Source organism: Pseudomyrmex gracilis, unplaced genomic scaffold (assembly GCF_002006095.1).
Source record: "Pseudomyrmex gracilis isolate BER0280 unplaced genomic scaffold, ASM200609v1 scaffold_62, whole genome shotgun sequence".
In the NCBI taxonomy this organism is placed as follows: domain Eukaryota; kingdom Metazoa; phylum Arthropoda; class Insecta; order Hymenoptera; family Formicidae; genus Pseudomyrmex; species Pseudomyrmex gracilis.
This window is the reverse complement of record NW_018020646.1, coordinates 31788-52146: the sequence shown is the minus strand read 5'-3', so window position 1 is coordinate 52146 and position 20359 is coordinate 31788. Positions and strand designations below refer to the sequence as shown.

At 39.8% G+C, this 20359-nt stretch overlaps 2 protein-coding genes across 7 annotated transcripts in view; one reads left to right on the top strand and one right to left on the bottom strand.

Annotated features, from left to right (window-relative positions):
• Positions 1–24: 24 nt before the first annotated feature.
• LOC109854282 (arginine kinase) lies at positions 25–17730 on the top strand. Of its 4 annotated transcripts, XM_020427194.1 has the most exons (5): positions 12773–13151; positions 13285–13347; positions 15121–15481; positions 15611–15985; positions 16079–17730. In XM_020427194.1, exons 2-5 carry the CDS (start codon positions 13307–13309, stop codon positions 16424–16426), a joined length of 1125 nt encoding a protein of 374 aa, XP_020282783.1. In that variant the 5' UTR covers positions 12773–13151; positions 13285–13306; the 3' UTR covers positions 16427–17730. The 4 variants fall into 4 exon arrangements, with proteins under 4 accessions (XP_020282785.1, XP_020282784.1, XP_020282783.1 ...); XM_020427196.1 differs by lacking the exons at positions 12773–13151; positions 13285–13347 and adding an exon at positions 25–152; XM_020427195.1 differs by lacking the exons at positions 12773–13151; positions 13285–13347 and adding an exon at positions 5838–5861.
• The window catches only part of LOC109854284 (phospholipid scramblase family member 5-like), a 15549-nt gene continuing 12341 nt past the window's right edge, over positions 17152–20359 (bottom strand). For all 3 annotated transcript variants that reach the window (XM_020427198.1, XM_020427197.1, XM_020427199.1), the window contains 3 exons: positions 19555–19710; positions 19311–19481; positions 17152–19200 (listed from right to left, as the gene is read on the bottom strand). In XM_020427198.1, the coding sequence (XP_020282787.1) occupies positions 19171–19200; positions 19311–19481; positions 19555–19710 (357 nt within the window). In that variant the 3' untranslated portion in view covers positions 17152–19170. The remainder of the gene's footprint in view (positions 19201–19310; positions 19482–19554; positions 19711–20359) is intronic.

Below are 20359 nucleotides of genomic sequence, written 5' to 3'. Positions count from 1 at the left end.
ATTCCGCGCCGCGCCGCGCCGCGCCGCGTCACTTCGTTTCTGACTCGCGCCTTGGCTACGTGTGTCGGATTTTTCTCAGACGTGCGTTTCTCGATCGCCCGATCCCTCGTCTTCGCCGTCGCTTCTCGTCGTCGTCTTACGTGCACCTTCAGGTGAGTGAGTCTCGTATCAAAATCACCGATGATACCGAATGATATTTTTGCGTGTAATCCCGTTAATTATTACGTCACGATTATGTAGGAATGACAATCGGCCAACTCGTGATCCGTAGATCCATATTCGTATCCTTTTCTCTCTCTCTCTCTCAAGAGAAAAAGAGAGAGATCGTACTGTCACTAATGATCAATCAACTTGATTTTCTCTCAGGTATTTAGTCTCAAGCAAAAATATCAGTCACGATTAACGGTGTGACATAAAGAATTTTTCACAAAAATCTACTTCTTATAATCTGTTAAGATTTACTTTGCCAGTCTGTACCGATCGATGTTGCAAGATTCAGCTTGAATTGCTCAGACGGATCGAGCGTCTAGACACAAGTTTTTTTTTTCTTCCATCGCGTGTATCAGATTCCTCGCCGGCATTTGATTCCGGTTAGAGACAGGTGCTGCTCGCGCTCGATCGACGATGCTCTTTTGGGTTAGGGGAATGCCCGTGGTTACCGCGCGGTTAGAAACCGGCACCGGAGGATGATGGCGAGGATGTGTGATCGCCGCATCTTTCCGTGAGCAAGACGCACACGATCGATCGTTCTTTCTCCATTGCAACAGCTAAATATTTCGTACGATTTTTTAATTTGTGATATTTTATCCAAATAGATATCCAAGATTGCCGGTTTCGATCTCGCTCGGAATAAATGAGAGAGAGAGAGAGGGAGATCGCCATAATGAAATTTCTATCGCGACCAAATCGATCCGGCTTGAAGTTGCCGCTTGGTAACGACGAGACGGGATGAAGTTTAGGACTAAAGGCGTTTACGTAATAGGGGTAAAAAAAAAATGAGATAACGAAGACTCAACGACGTCCGACATTCAAAATGCATCTTCATTGTGGACATGGAGATCAAGAGATGTGCTTTTTCTTGTTTTATCGGAAACAAGCGAAGCGAGAACAAAATTTTGCACTTAGAGTATTTTGAGTTTTGTATTTATTTGTGTTTTTTTTTTTGTTTTTTTTTTACCAACATCCTCGTTACTGGTTCTCGAACGCCAATTAAGGAGAACATGACGCGCACAGGATGTCCCAGAATCATCGTCATGTACGTGTAACTACTTGTGTAATCAATTTGCGTAATTAATTCCCTTTCCCAAAGAAATTTTTCCACCTTCCCCAATTCTGATTTTACTTCTTTTCGCTCACAAATTCTATTTCTACCGTAATTTTTATTCTTCTAAAATTGTCGGACGTATCGATTTTGAAAATCTGCTCAAATTTGTAATGACGATATTTTCCAGATTATCCCGCGTGCGAGATATTAGCAAAAATTGATGTTCTCCGATTCTTTTCCTTACCAAAAAAAAAAAAAAGCTACATTCAAAATCCGGCGAAGCGTCCCGTATTGCGTAACGGCGCTTGAATGAATCAGGAAATGTTCACGGAGTTTTCCTCCGGTGATTGACGTTGTTTTTTTTTTCCTTTCCTCTTTTTCGATCGATCGTATCTCTCTCGTAGTGGCTCTCTTCATCGCGCGGCGCTGGAACTGGGCGTCGTTCGCCGCGAGCGGTACGTTCCGAGAAAAGATGAACACGCAGAACGATTAACGGCGATGACAAAGTCTCTCTGTGAGAGTCTCTCGCAATTGTCACGCTTGAAATCATAACAACAGTTTACGCGCTGCGATATATTATAATTGGTTCGCTAACGGTGAGAGATAGAAATTTCGTGTTATTCTTCCGGCGCTTTTTTTTTTTCTCGTCGTTAATTCGTTCAAAATTAAGAAAATCTCGTTACACACGCACTAACTGTTTTAAACAATTTTGCGGGATTGTTTCTTCGGATCATCGATTCGTTTCCATATCTTCGCTCGGCTTTTTTCACGCACACGATTATTTCGTTTTTTTTTTTTTATTGCGATGTGACATGATAGTTTTTACTAGCACTCTTTTTATATCATCTCATTATTTTGTTATTGATATTTTTCGATCTGAAAAATGTTTGTTCCACTTGATGCTTTTTAGTCGGAGGCAAAGCCTCGTTTTACGACGCGACGTTTGGTGAGTTAACTCGATGGCTCGCCGACCCATCACGGCTAATATTATGAATTAGCGAGACTTGCTCGCGCAATATGCTGTGCGCAAACATTTACACGAGGGCAATACACAATCATTGTTGACTAAACACGTTGAATAACGTTACGTGTCACTCATTTGCGATTGAAAAAGTGTATCGCGGTATAATGCATGTTGTATTATATTTTTTTTTTGTATTAATTTATATAACGCGCTGATGCTGTTTTTAAAGATGAAAAAAATCTGTTTTCCTTCGTATGTGTGTGTGTATATATATATATATATATATATATATATATATATACATATAAAATTTTACAGTCCACTCCTCTTTCAAAATGTTTCTTCCTATCGAGACGCCTCCCACTTCCGGGCGATGATCGATATCATCTCGTCTCATTGTTCGACGTCGAACGAGATTATTATTCGGCACGCTGATCGAACATGCAAATTGTTAGGCGCGTTGCTGCAAATTTCCGCTCGAAAGTACATTGACAGATGAAACGCATGTCCGATCTGTGCACAAACGACTCCGCGACGTGATTACGTAAGAGTTTGTGTGAGCGATTGTTCCTCGCTCTACACTCTCGATGAGGCTCGTAGCTGTTTTTGTACAGGGTGTTTCAAAAATTTACCAAAATCGTATGTACACGAAAGGATTTGGAAATTTTTGAAATCAATTGCATCACAATTTAACAAAACTTGTATTTAAGTCATTTGTGAGAAAAAAAAAACTATCTTTTAATCTTACGTAAATGTTAAAAGTTTTACGACAGCTCGCAACATTACGGATGGATCGATCTTGCGCATTGATCGGAAACACGTTCCTTCGGTAGGTAACTCTAGACGAGACTTTACGACGATACACGACACATGAAACTCTATTGTGAATGCCTATTTGACTGCACAATGCATTGTTACTGATACAGCTATGCTTAAGTGCGTAACGACAGAAAATAACGAAGCAATTGCAATCAATGACAGACCCAATTAAACCCGTTTCCTCTCTTTTTTTTTTTTTTTGTTGTATTTTGAAATTTTTTCTGAACTTCAATCAGTGTGTGTTGCAAACAAGTTTTTTCACACGAGATTAAACACTTAAAATTCTATCGAAAATAATTTCAAAATTAAAACTGTGCACATAGTTTTTACTTCGATTCTCAACGTTAATACAAAATCGATATTATCAGAAATGTGTGATATTGATGGACTTTGAAGTGATATTTTTACATGAAGTTTTACATAAACACGCTGTTAAATCTCAATCGTTTTTTTTGTTTGTTTGTTTGTTTGTTTGTTTGTTTGTTTATAATGACGCAAAAAAACATGTTACAGTTCTCATTGTTCCCGTCTACTTTCCTGTAACACTCTCTACCTCCTGCGTGCGCCACGTGTTAACTCGAGTCTCGAGGCAGGCGCATTATCGAATGACGTGTTTCTCGACGTGTTTCTTTGAGGCCAGATACGCTTTGCCTCCCACATTACTGACATTTATACCTGACGGTGTGACGTGCATACACCGGTGCTTCGAATAGTGTGAAAAAAAGAGGAGAAATTCTTCTAATCGGTGTGTGAGTAATACGATTCATCATGTATAAAATTTAACGCCACTTTTTTCTTACACACATTTTCAAATTCAATTCTTCTTCCTCACTTCAGTTTCCTCTTCACAATCGGACACTGATGATTGACCCGTGACGCAGCCGGACGTTAAAAAAATATCATCGTGTTTGAGATCGTTATCGATAGCACATTTCTGATAGGTTGTTTTCCGTCACGAGCGATACGATTACGCGTACTCGAGAGATTTCCAGACGTTTGATAGCGTTTTTCCTGGAAATTTTTTTTTTTTAATATTGTCAGATAAAAAAAATTCTACGTCGATAAAAGTACCATTTTTCGCGTTTATTTTCAATTCAGGAGGTCAACGTGTTCGGGACGAGCGAACGAACTTACAAGAATTCTATATATTTTGCATTACAAAATTAATATTTTTCGATTAAAATAATTTGCATTTCGTTGATGTAACGTGTGTGCGATAAGATCAAACACTTAAGGGGCAAACACCTGTCGAGATTATGTTGTTCCGACCCGGAAAATTGGGCGCGATTAACGCACGCACGTTATTATCAGCGACGGTGCATATAATGCATATCAACAAGTCAGATCGGCAATTACAGACTCACCTGTTTACGGCGTTTGTAATTGCAAAAGAGGAATTAATTATTAATACGAGATTATATGTGCTTATGCACATCTGTGGTAATTAAATAAGACACAACTGATTAGACGATTTGTGGCGTAGGAACAAATTTATAGAGAGTCTCTGTAATTTCGATTTAGTAATTTTTTCAGTTATATCATTTTTATCTATCATTTATCATTTAATTATTTCGCGCATTGATATTGCGATTTAAATAAAATTCTAAGTAGAAAATTAACGAGTTTTTAATCTTTGCTAACAATTTTTACTTTCACATCTTACGGTATTTTGTTAAAAATATCGAGCCGCAAGGAGAGACTTCTCGGGAAACTTGGCGACTGTGTAAAATTGTCGGTCTATAAAGTCCCCGAATAATTTATAACGGTTCATTTCGTCTCTAGCTTTACGCACAAAGTGTGACCTTGACATTATCGTTTTACAATAGAATCCGCAACCCATTCGATAATCTGTTGATTCGCGCGACGGATTTTAATCTAAAAAAAAAAATAAATAAAAAGAAAAAATAAAATCAGGAGTTTTATTCGAGATGTAAATTTGCAGTCAGACGAAAATTGATCTTGAAGAAAGACAGTTGCGCGGTTTTTCTTTCTTTTATCGCATTTTNTTTTTTTNTTTTTTTTTTTTTTTTTTTTTTTTNTAATGCCAGATGTTTATGCAAATTGTTGTAGAAAATCAGTTTCATTCAAAGCACGAGTCGACGCGGTTTTTGTCTAGAAATAAATGTTTTATTCGCGGTAAGCTTAGAGAAGTCCGTGTGTTGTTTACGATCTCAATTTATATCTTCGTGTGTACATGTACCGGATTTAGAGTGCTAGCGCGGTTTTCATATTGCATAATAATTTGTACCTCGCCTCTGCCAGCGTCTTCTCTCGTTATTGTCTCGACGTCGTTTTAAATGTCGAGTCGTAAGACTCGCATTCATCGCCGTGTGTCACGCGCGAAATGTCGAATTAAAAACCGTAATAAATAAATAATTTAACGTTTTATACAGAAGAAGAAAAAAAGAGCAATTTGAATAAAAAATTTTAAAGCAGAGATTTTTCTTGTTTAATCACAGGAACCACACTGTTTGAAAAAAAAACATACATTACAATATGCAAAATTGTATATATGTGTATTTTTCTAATTCAACTGAAAACATGTGGTTCTGAAAGTTTATATCGATTATAGGAAGGATCGAGTATAGGGTGCGTTTATCCGACGAGTCGCGACGGATATTCAATCCACTCTCTCGCGCGAGCTGCGACGAGCGGTCGACAGATAGCGCGAGTTGCAGAGAACCGCGAGTGCATGGATCAATAAATAGATGCACGTCTCTCTCTCGCAGGATTCTCAAGTCTTTCCCCAGAGAGAGGACTCTCTTTTCCGTGCTCTTTCGAAAAGCAAACTTGTCGCATCTCGATCGCAAATTGGTGAGCGAAAAATGTTTGAAAATTTATTTTAAATTTTAGCGTCGCAATTTTCTAAGAAAGATACGACACGTGACAAGAATAAAAAGTAATAATTTGTTTGAATTTAGATTTTTTTTTTAATTATATATATATATATATATATTTTTGCAGTCGATTTTTTTCCTGGAAAATATCTGATTCTCCGAATGCGATACAAATGAAGAGCTTGCGTGTTCACTCGCGTGTACACTTTGTCCTGCAGTCGCGGGGGAAGGAAAATCGAGTTATATAGCGGCGTCGCAATCGCCAAAGCCCGACTTTAGGCGACTTTTCTCGTATTGATCGCGCAATTAATTTTTTTCGCTCGCTCTCACATAATCGCAGCGACAAGTGTCGGAGGACGCATCTCTCCCCCCCGATTCTCGTTTCTCCTCAAAGCACCGATTTCTGTCCTCTCTTTTCCCGCACGAGACCTTGAGAAGAGTGTGCCTCCCGTTCGTAAGAGCGTTTATTGCATAACGAGCATGTGAGAGTATAATCTTGCGAAGGTGGGACTCTAAAAATAAAAACAAGCCGATGGAGCGATAGCTTCTTTTTCCCGGACATTTTAAAAATAAATGTGCGTTTTTCTCTTTTTTTTTTTTTTTTTTTTTTCTAGCAAGACATTCTGCATTTTTTTCGCCGAATTAATCCGTTTCGATTTAGTTTTTCGTTTCTACGCAAAAGTTTTGTTCGATGTATTTTGACAACAATTTTAATATTTAAAGGAGAAAAAATGTTTCGAGAAATGTGAGAAAATCGAGAGAGAAATAGAGTTACGCGTTACAGATGATCGCCACGTCATTCTATTATTTAAGATGATGTAGTTGTTTCGCTTTTTGCGTTTCTTACTCTTACTTGCGTTTCTTACTCGCGTACCGCAGTTACTTCGAAATAGACAGTAGAGTACGGAGCGAGCGCGGATTATGCAAAATATCTTGAATTGGCGGCGCGTTAATTTCGCGCACGTTCCGCCGACATATAAATTTTACGGCGTTCTACGCCGCTCCCGTCGCGAAGGCTCGCGGAAGCGCGGGCGAACGTGCCCTCACTCGGAGAATCCACAATAATTCAGCTCCATTCCTTCGTGGAATTAAACGGAACTGGCCTGAAACGCTCGCATCCGGCGATCGGACTCGTCGTCGTCGTCACATCACGTCTCGCGAACAGCATATTATATAATAAAATATCATGCAAAATAACACACAGTTTTACTTTCTTCTACAAAAAAAAAACGTTAGAAAAATACGAAAAATTACAATTTTTTGAGGAAAAACAATTAAGTTTAAAATCTGCATTACGTGTGCGTTTGAATTTATTATTTAAATTATATTGTTAAATTATGATTTAATTTAATCATTTTATTTAAATTATTATTTATTATTTAAATTTATATTATACAAGTAAATTGAAACTTGATCAGTAGAAGATTAATATTGTGATGCCAGAATTATTGTTTTGAAAACTGATTAAAGCGATTACCGCAACTATTGTTTTAGTTGTTTGGAGTTTTGCACAACACATGTATCACGAGTGAACGCGGATCGATATTTCCAAATTATCACCATGACAATTTGTATTCGCGTGTAATATTCTGTGCAAACATCGTGTTGTGTGTGTGTGTGATCATCATGCAAGTCTCTCTCGCGATATTTCCATCCCAGTGCGAGTAATAACGATCGATTGCATCAGCTTGTTTGCCGGTTTCAAATTTAGCCGTAATAATATGTTGCCGTGCGTTGATTTTATCAATCTCGTTATCAGTGTGCAGCAAGGAGTGTACAATCTCGCTCGGAGAAGTCGTGGCGTTTATCAGTATCGTCATGCTTTTGTTGCTCGTTCGAAGTTTAATGTGCAATAATCAACGAGCGACAAACCAATATTGAGTTGTTTTTTTCTTTGTATTTGCTGAAATTACGAAATTTCGATGTATCTGTTTGAATTGCGCAATATAGCTCTTGAATATTTTACTGTAGTTTTGTTTAAGAAATAATTAAAAATATTCGAAGCAAAATTAAAAACTAGTGATATAAAAAATTTGGAACAACGTGTAAATCTCAAAAATATACAAATTTGACAAAAGAGAATTGTAAAAACGAAAAAAAAAAAAGAAATAAGAGCCAATGAGAACCTTCTTCGAGAAGAGAAGACGATATTTGGTAAAGTTTGGGGATTTTCCGAAAACACGTTCTTATCGCAAAAGTTATCTAACCAGATTTTATAAAGAGATAATTAAACGGCAAACACGAAACGCTGCATTGAAATAATATTCAATTGCAGCGCGCTCGAGACGTCATCACGCGCGCGCGCGCGCTTTGGTTCAAATATTGACTCTTTGCTTTTGGGAAATGAAATAAATCATTTTGCACACACACACACACACACGGTGTAAAATAAACAAAAATTCAATTGAAACAGCAAGATTGTCTCTCATCGTCACCCTCGATGTTCGTCATTATTATCGCGCAATCGTCACAAATGCGCATACACGAGTGTTATCGTCTCAATGCCGTCGAGAATTACCCCCCTCGGTGTCGCGATAATTTGTATCAAAAGATATTCGCGAAATACGATCTCGAAACGTGGCGATTGCAATCGCTCGTTGTCGTGAGAGACCCGAGAATTTTATATCGTTTCTCTTTCCGAACAACAAGATTAAAAGCGACGAGTTGTGTTTTTTTTTTTTTTTTTTTTATGACATTCTTATCTTCCGAACATCTTGCGATTCCGAACGAATGTAAAAATTTATAACATTGAAATGTAATCGTCTCTAATTTAAGAAAAAATTCGCCTGAAGCAACGTCGCGTTTTAACGTACGCAGACAAGGATCGTGAGTAATGTGTCAAGAAAGTTGCATATCGCAAAGCGGTCGCTTTCTTTGCACCGACGACGACGACGACGACGACGACACTTTTGGCTGCCCTTTCATCCTCCCCAGCGAGTCTTTTGAACGTTCTCCCCCGTGAGGTTGAAGAGGCAGAGAGAGGCAGTGAAGTGGTGGACGCGAGGCGCAGTAACGAGTCTTTTGTGATTGCCGTCTCTTGCTTCCGGTCCTCTCTACTGTACGACGATTATAATTCCGAAGAATAACACGCGGTTGTGCAAACTGACGGAGAGAACGGGTTTAAATTTAAGTTCAAGGGCTGGCAGTTAAAAATAATACACACGCGAGTTATCTTCGGAGACAATTTCGTGCGGTTTGAAAAGGGGAGGGTTGTCTGTTCGGAATCGTAAACTCGCGCTCTCGATTTTCAATTCGGTACACATCAGTATTTCAATTGTTGTAGAACATTTGTTTTCTAACAAATAAATAAAGATCGGAGTCGCACACAGTAGTCGCCGACAAATTTAAAAAATTAACGAGCTCCGCTTTCTCCAAAAAACAACCAGATTGTGTTCAATGTATACTCGCGGGTCTTACCACATCCGTCAATTTGACGGATATATGAAAAAAAAAAAAAAAAAAAACGTTTCTTTTTAATTTCTCCAATAGTTAAGTAATTGACAGAAAAAGCTTTCATCTACAAAGTTTTTTTCATACTTTGCATTCATTTTTCTTCTCGTTAAAATAAAAAAAAAATAAAAAAAAAAAAAACTATCCGTTTCTGTAATTTAGAAAGCGATGAATCTGAAATCTGTCGTTTTTTCTGACAAACAACAAGATTGTTATAAAACGATAATAATACAGAAATGACGTCTGTATAAAAGTGTTTTCGTGTTCCGAGCGTGTATTAAACTCGGCGATGTGCATACTCGCTTATGCACAGCTGATTGGACGAAATGATATCTTACGATACGTCACACCTCCATCGCCGCCTATCCGGTTGGTAATCGGCCATTTTATTACCCACCCGTTCGTCGGAGTGTCGCGAATGTATTTGCATTACAATCGGCAAGCATCTTTCCGAATTACGATATAGACAGTATTAGGACACGGTTTCTTCACGTGGACTCATTTGCGTAAATCTTAGACGCGAAGAACCCCTCCGTACATTTTGAACAAAACTTTCGATGTAAAATGCAAATTCGGAACCTACAAATATCGGTGAAAATTTATATATAACAGTACGACAATATGAAAGAAACTATTATTAAAAAATACATAAATCATCGGTCGGTATCATTGCGAAATTTATTAATATTTATGTACTTCGATCTCTTGTTAAAAGATACATGTCCTCAAATCTCGCACATCGGTCACGTTCGCCGACACGGAATGGCTTTCCACTACGCGATGCTATCGATTTTATACCTACGAATGCGATTGCGACGGTCGCGCGCGCTAATATGTTCTCGCGAACATTTCGTCGCGCTCGAATAAGCCTCGCGTTTCAAATCGCCAATCGAAATACCAGTCTCGCTTGACATTTCGTCGCGGACATTTTTATTATCGAGATAATCACGAGCAACGAACAGGAATTTTATTAAGACCGAGACTCGATATACGAGAGCTGGAGATAACAACGATGAAAGATTTTCAATTGCGTTTTTTTAATTTGTCTATTTTCCGCACTCGTCTTCAGTTATTTCTTTCATCACTCCTCTATATATGACGTACCTTTTGTTTATCACTACAAACCATTAGTTTGGTTTATAAAACTAGTTGAAAAGTTAAACTCAGCGACACGAATTGTCGTATCGCTCGTCAAGACGAATCGGAAGTGGCAAATAACATTAATTACACGCGTCAATCACACAGAGACGAGATTCCGCTTCCTTTCACCCTTTCTTCCAAAACTTGTCACGGGATCAGTGACTTTACAAGTGCCAGGACTTGACGCTCGTGTAGTACATTATTAATGCTACCGGGGGGATAAATGGAGAACTCGGAAGGCGGATTCGGGGATCCCGAAAATTTCTCCTCTCGCGAGGAGAAACGAGCGCACGTCTTGGCGCTGACAGCGCACGCACGCACGCACGCACGCACGCGTGCGTGCGTGTGCGTGGAAGTTACCCCGCTCTCGGGCGACCGATGTGGGTGTAGGTGCGTGCTATCGACCGGGTATCCTTCTGTGCCGCTGGACGAACGGCCGTGTGCCCCACCCTGAAGAGAGTAGGAAGCTCGGGAACGGGCGCGCGGGAGCGTGCGAGCGAGGCAGCTAGCTAGACGCGTGCCGGGAGGAACGGAGATAACGAGCTGAAGGGAGAGAGCGCGATCCGGGAGAGAGAGAGAGAGGAGATCGCGGGCACGCAGAATGCCTCCTGCTTAGTGATAGCGTAGAGACTGTAGTGTTCACATCACACCACACACCTAACCAAAATTCTCGTCACCATTCCGGAGAAAGTTCAATATATATACATATATATACATATATATATATATATATATATTAGCACAAATTAGCCGGTTAGTTCCGCACGCGCGTACACACACACACACACACACACACGTAACACACATACACGTATCATATACCGTACCGTATAATACGCGCACACGCACATACGTACTACACCCCCGCGATTTCCTCTCGGTAGCCGGAACACAGCCGTCGCGTACTGCACGCGCAATACATGTGTGTTTCGTATCATTGAGTTGTGAGAGACAAGTGCTTGAAGGCCGCGCCCGGCGAAAATCTCACGGGGGAGGAAGATCGCCCGGAGAACCGATTTGTCGTCGAGGAAATTTAATTTCAAGCAGAGGTGGTAGTGATGGTGCTTCCGTTTCTGTTTCGTTCTCCCCGACGTCGTTCGCCCCGCGAAAAAAGCGGCCACGAGACCGTTTTTTTTTTTTTTTTNNTTTTTTNNNCCTCCCTCCCCGGCGCGGCGCCGGTTGCAAAATTTTCGCCCGATCTCTCTGGGATTACGATTATCTCTCTTGATTTCGAAGGTCGAACGCGTGCTTTTGCGGCAAAAAATTTTCGAGCGAAATCCGCGTTCGGCTTGTTTGTTGTTGTGCTGATTCTTTTTTTCGTTTGCTTGTAAATCATTCGCGTGGTATAGAGAAATGACGTTCGCTCCTCAAGAAAGTGACATGTGTCAAGAGGAATGTCAGAATTTGTTGAAACTCCTCTTACTTCTCGAGTGTGGTGACGACTCGGCGCGACAACTCGACATTCCGAATGAAACGTTCTCTCGTCGTGTTTCAAAGTCTTAATTACGCTGGTCGTCAAATTACAGCGCGAAATAAATTTTAATTGATCGATGAGAGAGTCGATTATTGCCGCGAACCAAGTTTATTTCGACGTAATAAAGTTTCAACGTAAAATAATTTTTTTAATATTTGCAATTAATCTTTTTTTTTTTTTTTTTTTATTCCTCTCGATCTATCGACATTTATCGAATAATAATCGTTCAGTGTTGCTAAGTTCGAATTAATAAAACATTACTTTGAAAAGCGAGAAATATGAAGCGCTCTTGTGCAATCTTCATTTTTTTCTTCTCACATTTTCTCACGCGCATTTTACAAAGCAATCCGTTTTTTAAAGAATTTGTTGTGAGCAGTTAATAAAAAAAAGAGACAAATTTCTTTGTTTTTCGCAGCTTTACGTGTTTGTTCAATTTTTGTCGAATGCGCAAAATTCGTATATTACGTGCGCGCGATCGAGATAATTAAAAAAGTCAGTTCTTCTTTCTCTCAAAAGCAATCGTTGTCGAAAGATGTCGTGCTCGTTCCTGGGGGAGGAGGGAAAAACGGTCAGCCGCCGGTGTGTGCGAACGTGCGTCGTGAGTTGCGTTCACGCGCTGTATAACACACGGGGAGATTAACGCGAGAAACTAACGCGAGCACCATCGTGCATCACACATTAATAGAGCACTCCGTACGGTGAGGAGAGAGAAAGAGAGAGAGAGAGAGAGAGAGAGACAGACACGCGGGAGCCGGAAGAGCGGCAGCAGCAACAGTCGTTCAGCAGCAGCGGCAGCAGCGGCGGCGGCGGCGGCAGAAACGAGCCGGAAGGGCAGACACGCGCGTCGAGGGAGGAGGGTACGAAACGCACGAGGGCAGTAAATAGAAAGAGAGAGAGAAAGATCCGTCGTGTCGTGACCTTTGACCCTATCGCGAGCCTGTGTTGTTTTCGGGAACAATCCACCAGGATTCGCTGGGCATTTGATCTCTCACCGATCCCGGGAAGGGAGAGAGAGGAAACACGACCGGAAGCGACGAAAGGAAAGAGGAACGGACATTCGTCGAAGGCCACGAGGACTCCGTCCACACCCGCGTTCCTCCGGTCTCCTTCTCACACGTTTTGTGCGTGCGTCTGGGAGCGCACTCGGTCGCGAAAGACTGATTTTGCGCGTTTACAATCGGAGATCATCAGTAGTGAGACTTGGTGTGTTTTTATCTCGTTCGATCACGCGCGCTCTCTCTCTCTCTCTCTTTCTCTCTCTCTCTCTTTTTCTTTTTCTCTCTTTGCCTTCCGTTCGTCTCACGCTCATCAGGGGCGTCGTCTTTTGTCGTCATAGTCTCCTCGTCGTCGCCAGCGACATGGGCGGATGTGCTTCGAAGGATACAACGTCGGGTGACGAGTACGTATCCGTGAGAGTCTCCGGAGAGACGAGAAAGAATCCGCCTTCTTTGTTTCGCCTGTAATCGTCTCCTCGTCGTCCTGTCCTTTTCCATCACATCTTCCTCTTCCGCATACAATATCTCAACTCCGCATACAATATCTCAACTCCGCATACAATTTACATGTGTATAATATATTTTTATTTCATTTTTTTTTTCAACGTAAACTGATATCTAAAACTCTGTGTTACACGTGTAATGTACACGTTCCTCACAAAACGTTCCTAAAAAAATACAATTCTTAAAAGTATTATATTACACTTTTTAATGTAAATTTATATTTAAAAAATTGTAGCTCTTTAAATGTACAATTATATAACACGGATATCTGATAAGAATCTAAGTGGCTCCGGGATGTCGCGGATTTTTTAGCGGGTCAGCGACTGTTTCCGAGCCTCTTTTTTTTTTTTTTATAATTTCATAACGACCTTTGCCAGGTCTGGGTTTGCGACGGGGTCTCTGCGAACGTCTTCGCGCGACGACGTCCACGTAGCAATGGTTTAAAACGTTTGCGACGTCGTGTGCTCCGCATGTGTGTCGCGCGTAAGAGGATTGATCGCATAAGCTCTATCTAAACTCGTCTCTTCTCGTTCGAATCGACGATCGGCGCGTAATTTGCGTCCCGACGAGCAGCAGCGATGGGCGGCATATGCTCGTCGCTGGGTATATGCGAGTCGACGGACGAGCAACAAAACGTCGTCCAACAGACCGACAACGTCGACGACGACGACGAGTACGTATGCTCATTCGGCCCTCGACTTCAGGATGCACTCCGCGCGTTTTCAGGATTTTACACTCGAGAAACAAGCGCGAGTTTGTTACCGAGTTTATTACACACACGTGTGTTAATTTGCATTTGCAACGTAAACAATTTCGCGAAGTGCTCGAGAGTAGTTTTTCTTCTTGCGAACGAGTTTTGTTTTTTTTTTTTTTTTGTTTTTTTTTTCTTAAGAAAGATATTGCATTTAATGTCGCAACGTTAATCTCTTTTAAAACTCGCGAAAAAAGCGAACTAATTTAATCCTCGAACAAACTGTAAATTGCATTTTGCAATTTCCGTGAAACTTTCAGAGAGAGAGGATTTGTTTATCATTCAGTGCATCCTAGAGTCTGCGGGAAACAAGTGCACCAAGAACAAAGCACACATATTGCACTAAAAAATAATAATAATAACCGTAAGATGATCAAAAATATAAGAGATCTAATGAAACAAAAAAAAAAAAAAAAAAAAAAAACCGATGTTGCATCGACGGAAAGAATAAAATCAGATACGCGTCATCACAGATGAGTCACAGTTGTGATCCGATTTAATCGGATCGGGGAAAACCAACTATTTCGATCGAGACAACGACAGATGTTGAAATAATCTGCACTTGCAATTGGAGAGTTACATGGGGTAGCAAGAATGCGACTGGCTGTCTGGCTTTATTGCATTCGTTGTTATCTCGTTTTGAAACTTTTGACTCGTCAAAACAACTTCGATGTACTCTCTCCGCACATGATAAAAAAAACCTGCGATTACAGGAAAAAAATTTATTAATTGAAGATAATTTGTAAGGAAACATCACTTTAAAAAAAAAAAAAAAAAAAATCGATCTCGGAAGATTCAAATTTCTAAACGAAGCGACTCGAAGCATCGTTGAATAATTGCAATTACAAGATCTGTAATTTGTTTTGTTATTTTTACATTTTAAAACCTATGTTTGCATAATCGTTTGATAATTTTGTTACAGCAAAAAAAGCAACAATATGGTGGACGCAGCGGTTCTGGACAAGCTGGAGACCGGCTACGCCAAGCTGGCGGCGTCTGACAGCAAATCGTTGCTGAAGAAACACTTGACGAAAGAGGTCTTCGATCAACTCAAGACCAGGAAGACCTCGTTCGGCTCCACTCTTCTGGATGTCATCCAGTCGGGTTTGGAGAATCACGATTCCGGCGTGGGTATCTACGCGCCCGATGCCGAGGCGTACACCGTCTTCGGCGAGCTGTTCGATCCCATCATCGACGATTATCACGGCGGTTTCAAAGCGAGCGACAAGCACCCGCCCAAGGACTTCGGCGATGTCGACTCCTTTGGCAATCTCGATCCGACGGTGAGTTCACCGTCAAGAATCGATATCGTTAATTTTTTTCGTCTCATTTTTTATATTTGCAAAAGTTGCAACGAAAATGCAAGTTTTTGGCGGTGATGTCGGCAGTGATATAGATTTGTTTTCATGCAGGGTGAGTACATTGTGTCAACTCGCGTGCGATGCGGTCGCTCCCTGGACGGATATCCGTTCAATCCTTGCCTGACTGAGGCTCAATACAAGGAGATGGAAGAGAAAGTGTCCAGCACACTCTCAGGTCTCGGCGGCGAATTGAAGGGTACTTTCTACCCTCTCACCGGCATGAGCAAGGAAGTGCAGCAGAAGCTGATTGACGATCACTTCCTCTTCAAGGAGGGTGATCGTTTTCTTCAGGCGGCGAACGCCTGCCGCTTCTGGCCGACCGGACGCGGCATCTTTCACAACGATGCCAAGACCTTCTTGGTTTGGTGCAACGAAGAGGACCATCTCCGTATCATCTCTATGCAGATGGGAGGTGATCTAGGACAGGTAATTTATTTAGAAATAAACGCGTTAACTTAATCGTACGATGAGTTAACATGTAATAATTAAATTTCTCTTGCGTGTTGTGTGTGTGCGCAGGTATACCGACGTTTGGTGACGGCGGTTAACGAAATCGAGAAGAGGTTGCCTTTCTCGCACAACGATCGCTTCGGATTCCTGACGTTCTGCCCGACGAATCTGGGCACAACGGTGCGCGCGTCCGTGCACATCAAGGTGCCGAAACTGGCGTCGAACAAGGAAAAGCTCGAGGAAGTCGCGGCCAAATACAATCTGCAGGTGCGCGGCACCCGCGGCGAGCATACCGAGGCCGAGGGTGGTATCTACGACATTTCCAACAAGCGTCGTCTCGGCCTTACCGAGTACCAGGCTGTGAAGGAGATGAACGACGGCATCGCCGAAATCATCAAGCTCGAGGCCAGCCTCTAAACCCGCCCTTTCGTCCCTTTACCCCCCTCTCAACACCAACACACATATTCGTTTAACCCTTCATCGTAGCCCCGTTCGACGCCACTGCATTACGTGGCGGTCACACGCTGGAGGCTCTGTCTACGGCGTGAGAATTTTATTCTAGGAATACAAAAAAAAAAAAGTCGCTGGAGGAAAAAACGTTCGACAACGATCTAGCGCCGGCGACATCGAGCTATTACCAGCTATTTCCGCGTTTCCCATCTTTATATATATATATATGTATTAATATTATAATTAGCACTGTGTCAAGTACGATATAAGTTGCTCTTGTTCTTACATAAATAAACTTTTTTTTTGTTTTTTAAAAGGATACAAAAACCGGAAGAAGGAAAGTTAACTGTGTTATTTTATATCGATTTTACTTCTCTACACTTCATTTGTTAAGTATGCTATTATTTTGTGTTTTCAGTATTAACTTCTACGATCCGTTAGAAGCAAAAACAAAATACAGTATTCAACTAAAGACGATAAATGAGAGTGTGATCAGTGAGAATAAATTAAGAGGCTACGCGAGAGCAACTTTTGTCGTACCATACGCGTTGTATTTTACAGTATTTTTTTTGTTTTTTTTTTTTTTAGTTCCGTTCACTTGTTCCTTTTTCTTTGTTCTTAGTGCGTAATTTTGAAAATTCGGGAAAGAAGTTCTCGAGGCGGTATATTCGCGAGATTCTTAGTTTTTTCCCTTTTTTTTTTTTTTGTTTTTTTTTTTGTTTCGTCGCAATCGCTAGTGTATTCGTTTAACCGATGACGCATAGTCACGCGCATTCTCACACACTTAGTAATGCTCTAGTGCTAATCTCCCTGCAAATTCGTCGTGATTGTCTATTAAATGAGATAACAAGGAAAGAGAGAGAAAGAGAGAGAGAGAGAGATAGAAGAGATAAAAGTCGTCGCTGTTTAAAACGAGAGAGATTCGTTCGACGACAACGTTTAAATTGTTCGTTTTGCAATCCTCACGGAACTATCAAGATTCGCGAGTGCTGTTCTCGGTGCTCTGACGGTTTTCTAGTCTGCGAATGGTGGAAAGCAACATTCACGTTTTTTCATTCTCTTTTTTACTACATGTGAGAGGAAGAACGAAAACATCCTTGCGCGACGGAAATTACTACGCACCACCAAAAACACACGCGAGTAAGCGCGCCGAGGTTTAAAGAAGAGCGCTACGGCAATATTCTAGAGAATGTACCAGCCGACAAAAAAAAAACATTGTACGATGAGAATACAAGTAAATGAAACACGAAAATAAAAAGACATACACATTATGTACATCACGTGTGTACTTTTTTAATTCTCTCCTGTTAATGCTGATCCTTATTAAATGCGAATCCCAATACTACGTCATCACATAAACAAATAAAAAAAAAAAATTTTTGAAGTCCGACCACACGCAATGAGTTTATTGTGATTACATCGTTGATTCTTTTAACATCAATCTACAAGTCTAGAGTAGTCCGTGCCTAAGACTATATTTTAGAAATGAATACATACGAGTAACAAAATTAAATACGGTCTCATAAAGTTTATTTTTTGATAAATACTTCAAGAAATATATATATATATATATATGTATATATATATTATTGTGTTAATATATATAGTTTAAGCTCGTCGTCGAGTACGGTTTTATACAAGGGTCTGAGATTGTGATATAAATATACGAGTTGTTTGGAAAGTACGTAACGTTTTTTTGTTTAATAAAATTCAAAGGCTCATCGCACCGGCTTACTTAATTTAACTTCTGTAAATGTTCATGCACACCGTGATTTCAGTATCTGTGCGATGTCTCGCGTACACATCTCGGACATGTAGTGATTTACGGTAATGCCAACAAGTATAAAACGCTACGAACTTTGGAAACAATTCAATACGTTATTACACATCATGCCGATGTACACGAATATTTAGTTTCTGTATATCTTGGTGGTGTGCATGATAAATCTTTCTTTTATATATATATATATATTACACATAAACCACCCTTTTTATGTCTAAACCTGGTACGTTATGTACTAATAAAGTTATAAATCTATTCGTATTGGTTCGCATAACTTATACAAATTGGCGATATTTTTTGAAATGAATAAAATCCAGTCTTGACATAGTATGTATCAGCGAGTATAACAATTCATTGTTATTTTGCGGATGAAGAGATTGTGATAGTATTCGTACACCTTACGTACGGTCCTACATATATGTATCTACTCAAAAACAAAAAGGAAGACAGTTTAAATGTAAATAGACAGATACGGAAGTATACGCAATGCTTACAGGAGATAGTTTGTCGAGATGGAAGTAAATGTATGACAAGTATATAGCGCTTATAAAAAATAGAGGACTTCTCGAGATAGAGGTCAACCTTTTTTTGTTCTGACGAAGACAGATCCACTCGATCACATCTCTCTGTATATATATAATCTAATAACTGAGAGAGTATACTTAAATAAAAAGAGACATAGTAAAACTTACTTGTAATACGATTAAAAAATAAAGTCACAGCTAATATAGTCACAGCTAATCTTAATAGTTTACGATTAATAAGACACGCTACATGTGCATATTTTTCCGGACAATTACATCTCGAAGTATTCGATACACATTGCACGCACACAAAAGGCTCTTTCAACAGAGACGTAATTATGTGACATTTTTTGGCTTTGTTTTTTTTCTCTTAAAATTATACATGAAACCGATCCTAGGCCAGACTAGTCCACTCTGTCGAAACACATAAAGTCCTGGAATGTTACGACCATTAGAAATTTAATATATTTCACTTAATTTTAATAATTTTAATAAAAATTTCTATTTCTCTTTTTTCTTTCTCTGTTTTACGCGATGTACTCACCATCAAAAAACATGCTCCCAGCAATATGGCCTTTATTTTTACATCAAGATCGTGTGGAAAACTAATAGTAAATTTGTCATTGGAGAGATCAATGGTCGAGTCTTTCGAACTTATGCCGCCCAAAGTTTTTTGAATCCTGCCGATGCGATGCTTACTGTCCATTGACTTGACCTGCAAATTTGAATTTTTCGTCAATTACGTTCACAAGATACAAATTCAATCAAGTTTTACACCACCGTAATACCTTAAAAGTTACGCCAGCCCAAAAATAAATAATTGGTCCGAGTAATTTCATTACCGGTGTACCGGACGCATCGCGAATGAAAAACTTTGGTCGCCACAAACTCCATTCTTGAGTAACGCTGCCTAATAGAGTATTTCCTGAATAAATCTCTAAGACCTGCGAATATACACGTAACACAATGACATTAATCATATTATTTGACATAAATCAAGAATTATTCATTAAAAAAAAAAAATTACAACCTCGGCCGCGCGACTTTGGCGGGGTCACTGACTTTGATCACGTGATTACGGTATATATATATATATATATATGTGTGTGTGTGTGTGTGTGTATTATATATAGATATAGAATATTATATATGATATATATAATATTCTCGTTTTTACTCTTTTTCTTGTCACGTGACTTTAGTCATATGGTGTTTCTCTACTTCTCCTTGTTACGTGTTGTTTTTTCACTCTTCCCTTTTTTTAGTTTTTGAGTTTGATTTTCATGTTATTTCTGATATCTCTCATTTGTACTTCATGTGTATTATATGGTTTGTAAGACGTATATATTAACTGTCATCATATTTTAATCGCGATGACAGGTTGTGTTTACTGACACAATACGTTAAAATAAAAACAATAACAGCGTGCGCGTAGCACGCGCCTGTGCTAGTTTAATTAAAAAACGCTGTTTAGTTCAAACCAATCGATTTAATTATACGTTATTTGCACCTTCGTGAGTAAAAAAAAAATATTTTCTGGACAGAGACGTCAAAACAAGAAATTCATTATTTCTCTTTGGAGCATATTAGCGT

What these genes read in the sequence shown, in the direction of transcription:
- LOC109854282 (XM_020427194.1), top strand. Translation starts at nt 13,307, where the DNA reads ATGGGCGGATGTGCTTCGAAGGATACAACGTCGGGTGACGA. An exon ending in GATACAACGTCGGGTGACGA is followed by an intron (nt 13,348 to 15,120) that starts GTACGTATCCGT and finishes ATTTTGTTACAG; the next exon opens with CAAAAAAAGCAACAATATGG. An exon ending in TTGGCAATCTCGATCCGACG is followed by an intron (nt 15,482 to 15,610) that starts GTGAGTTCACCG and finishes GTTTTCATGCAG; the next exon opens with GGTGAGTACATTGTGTCAAC.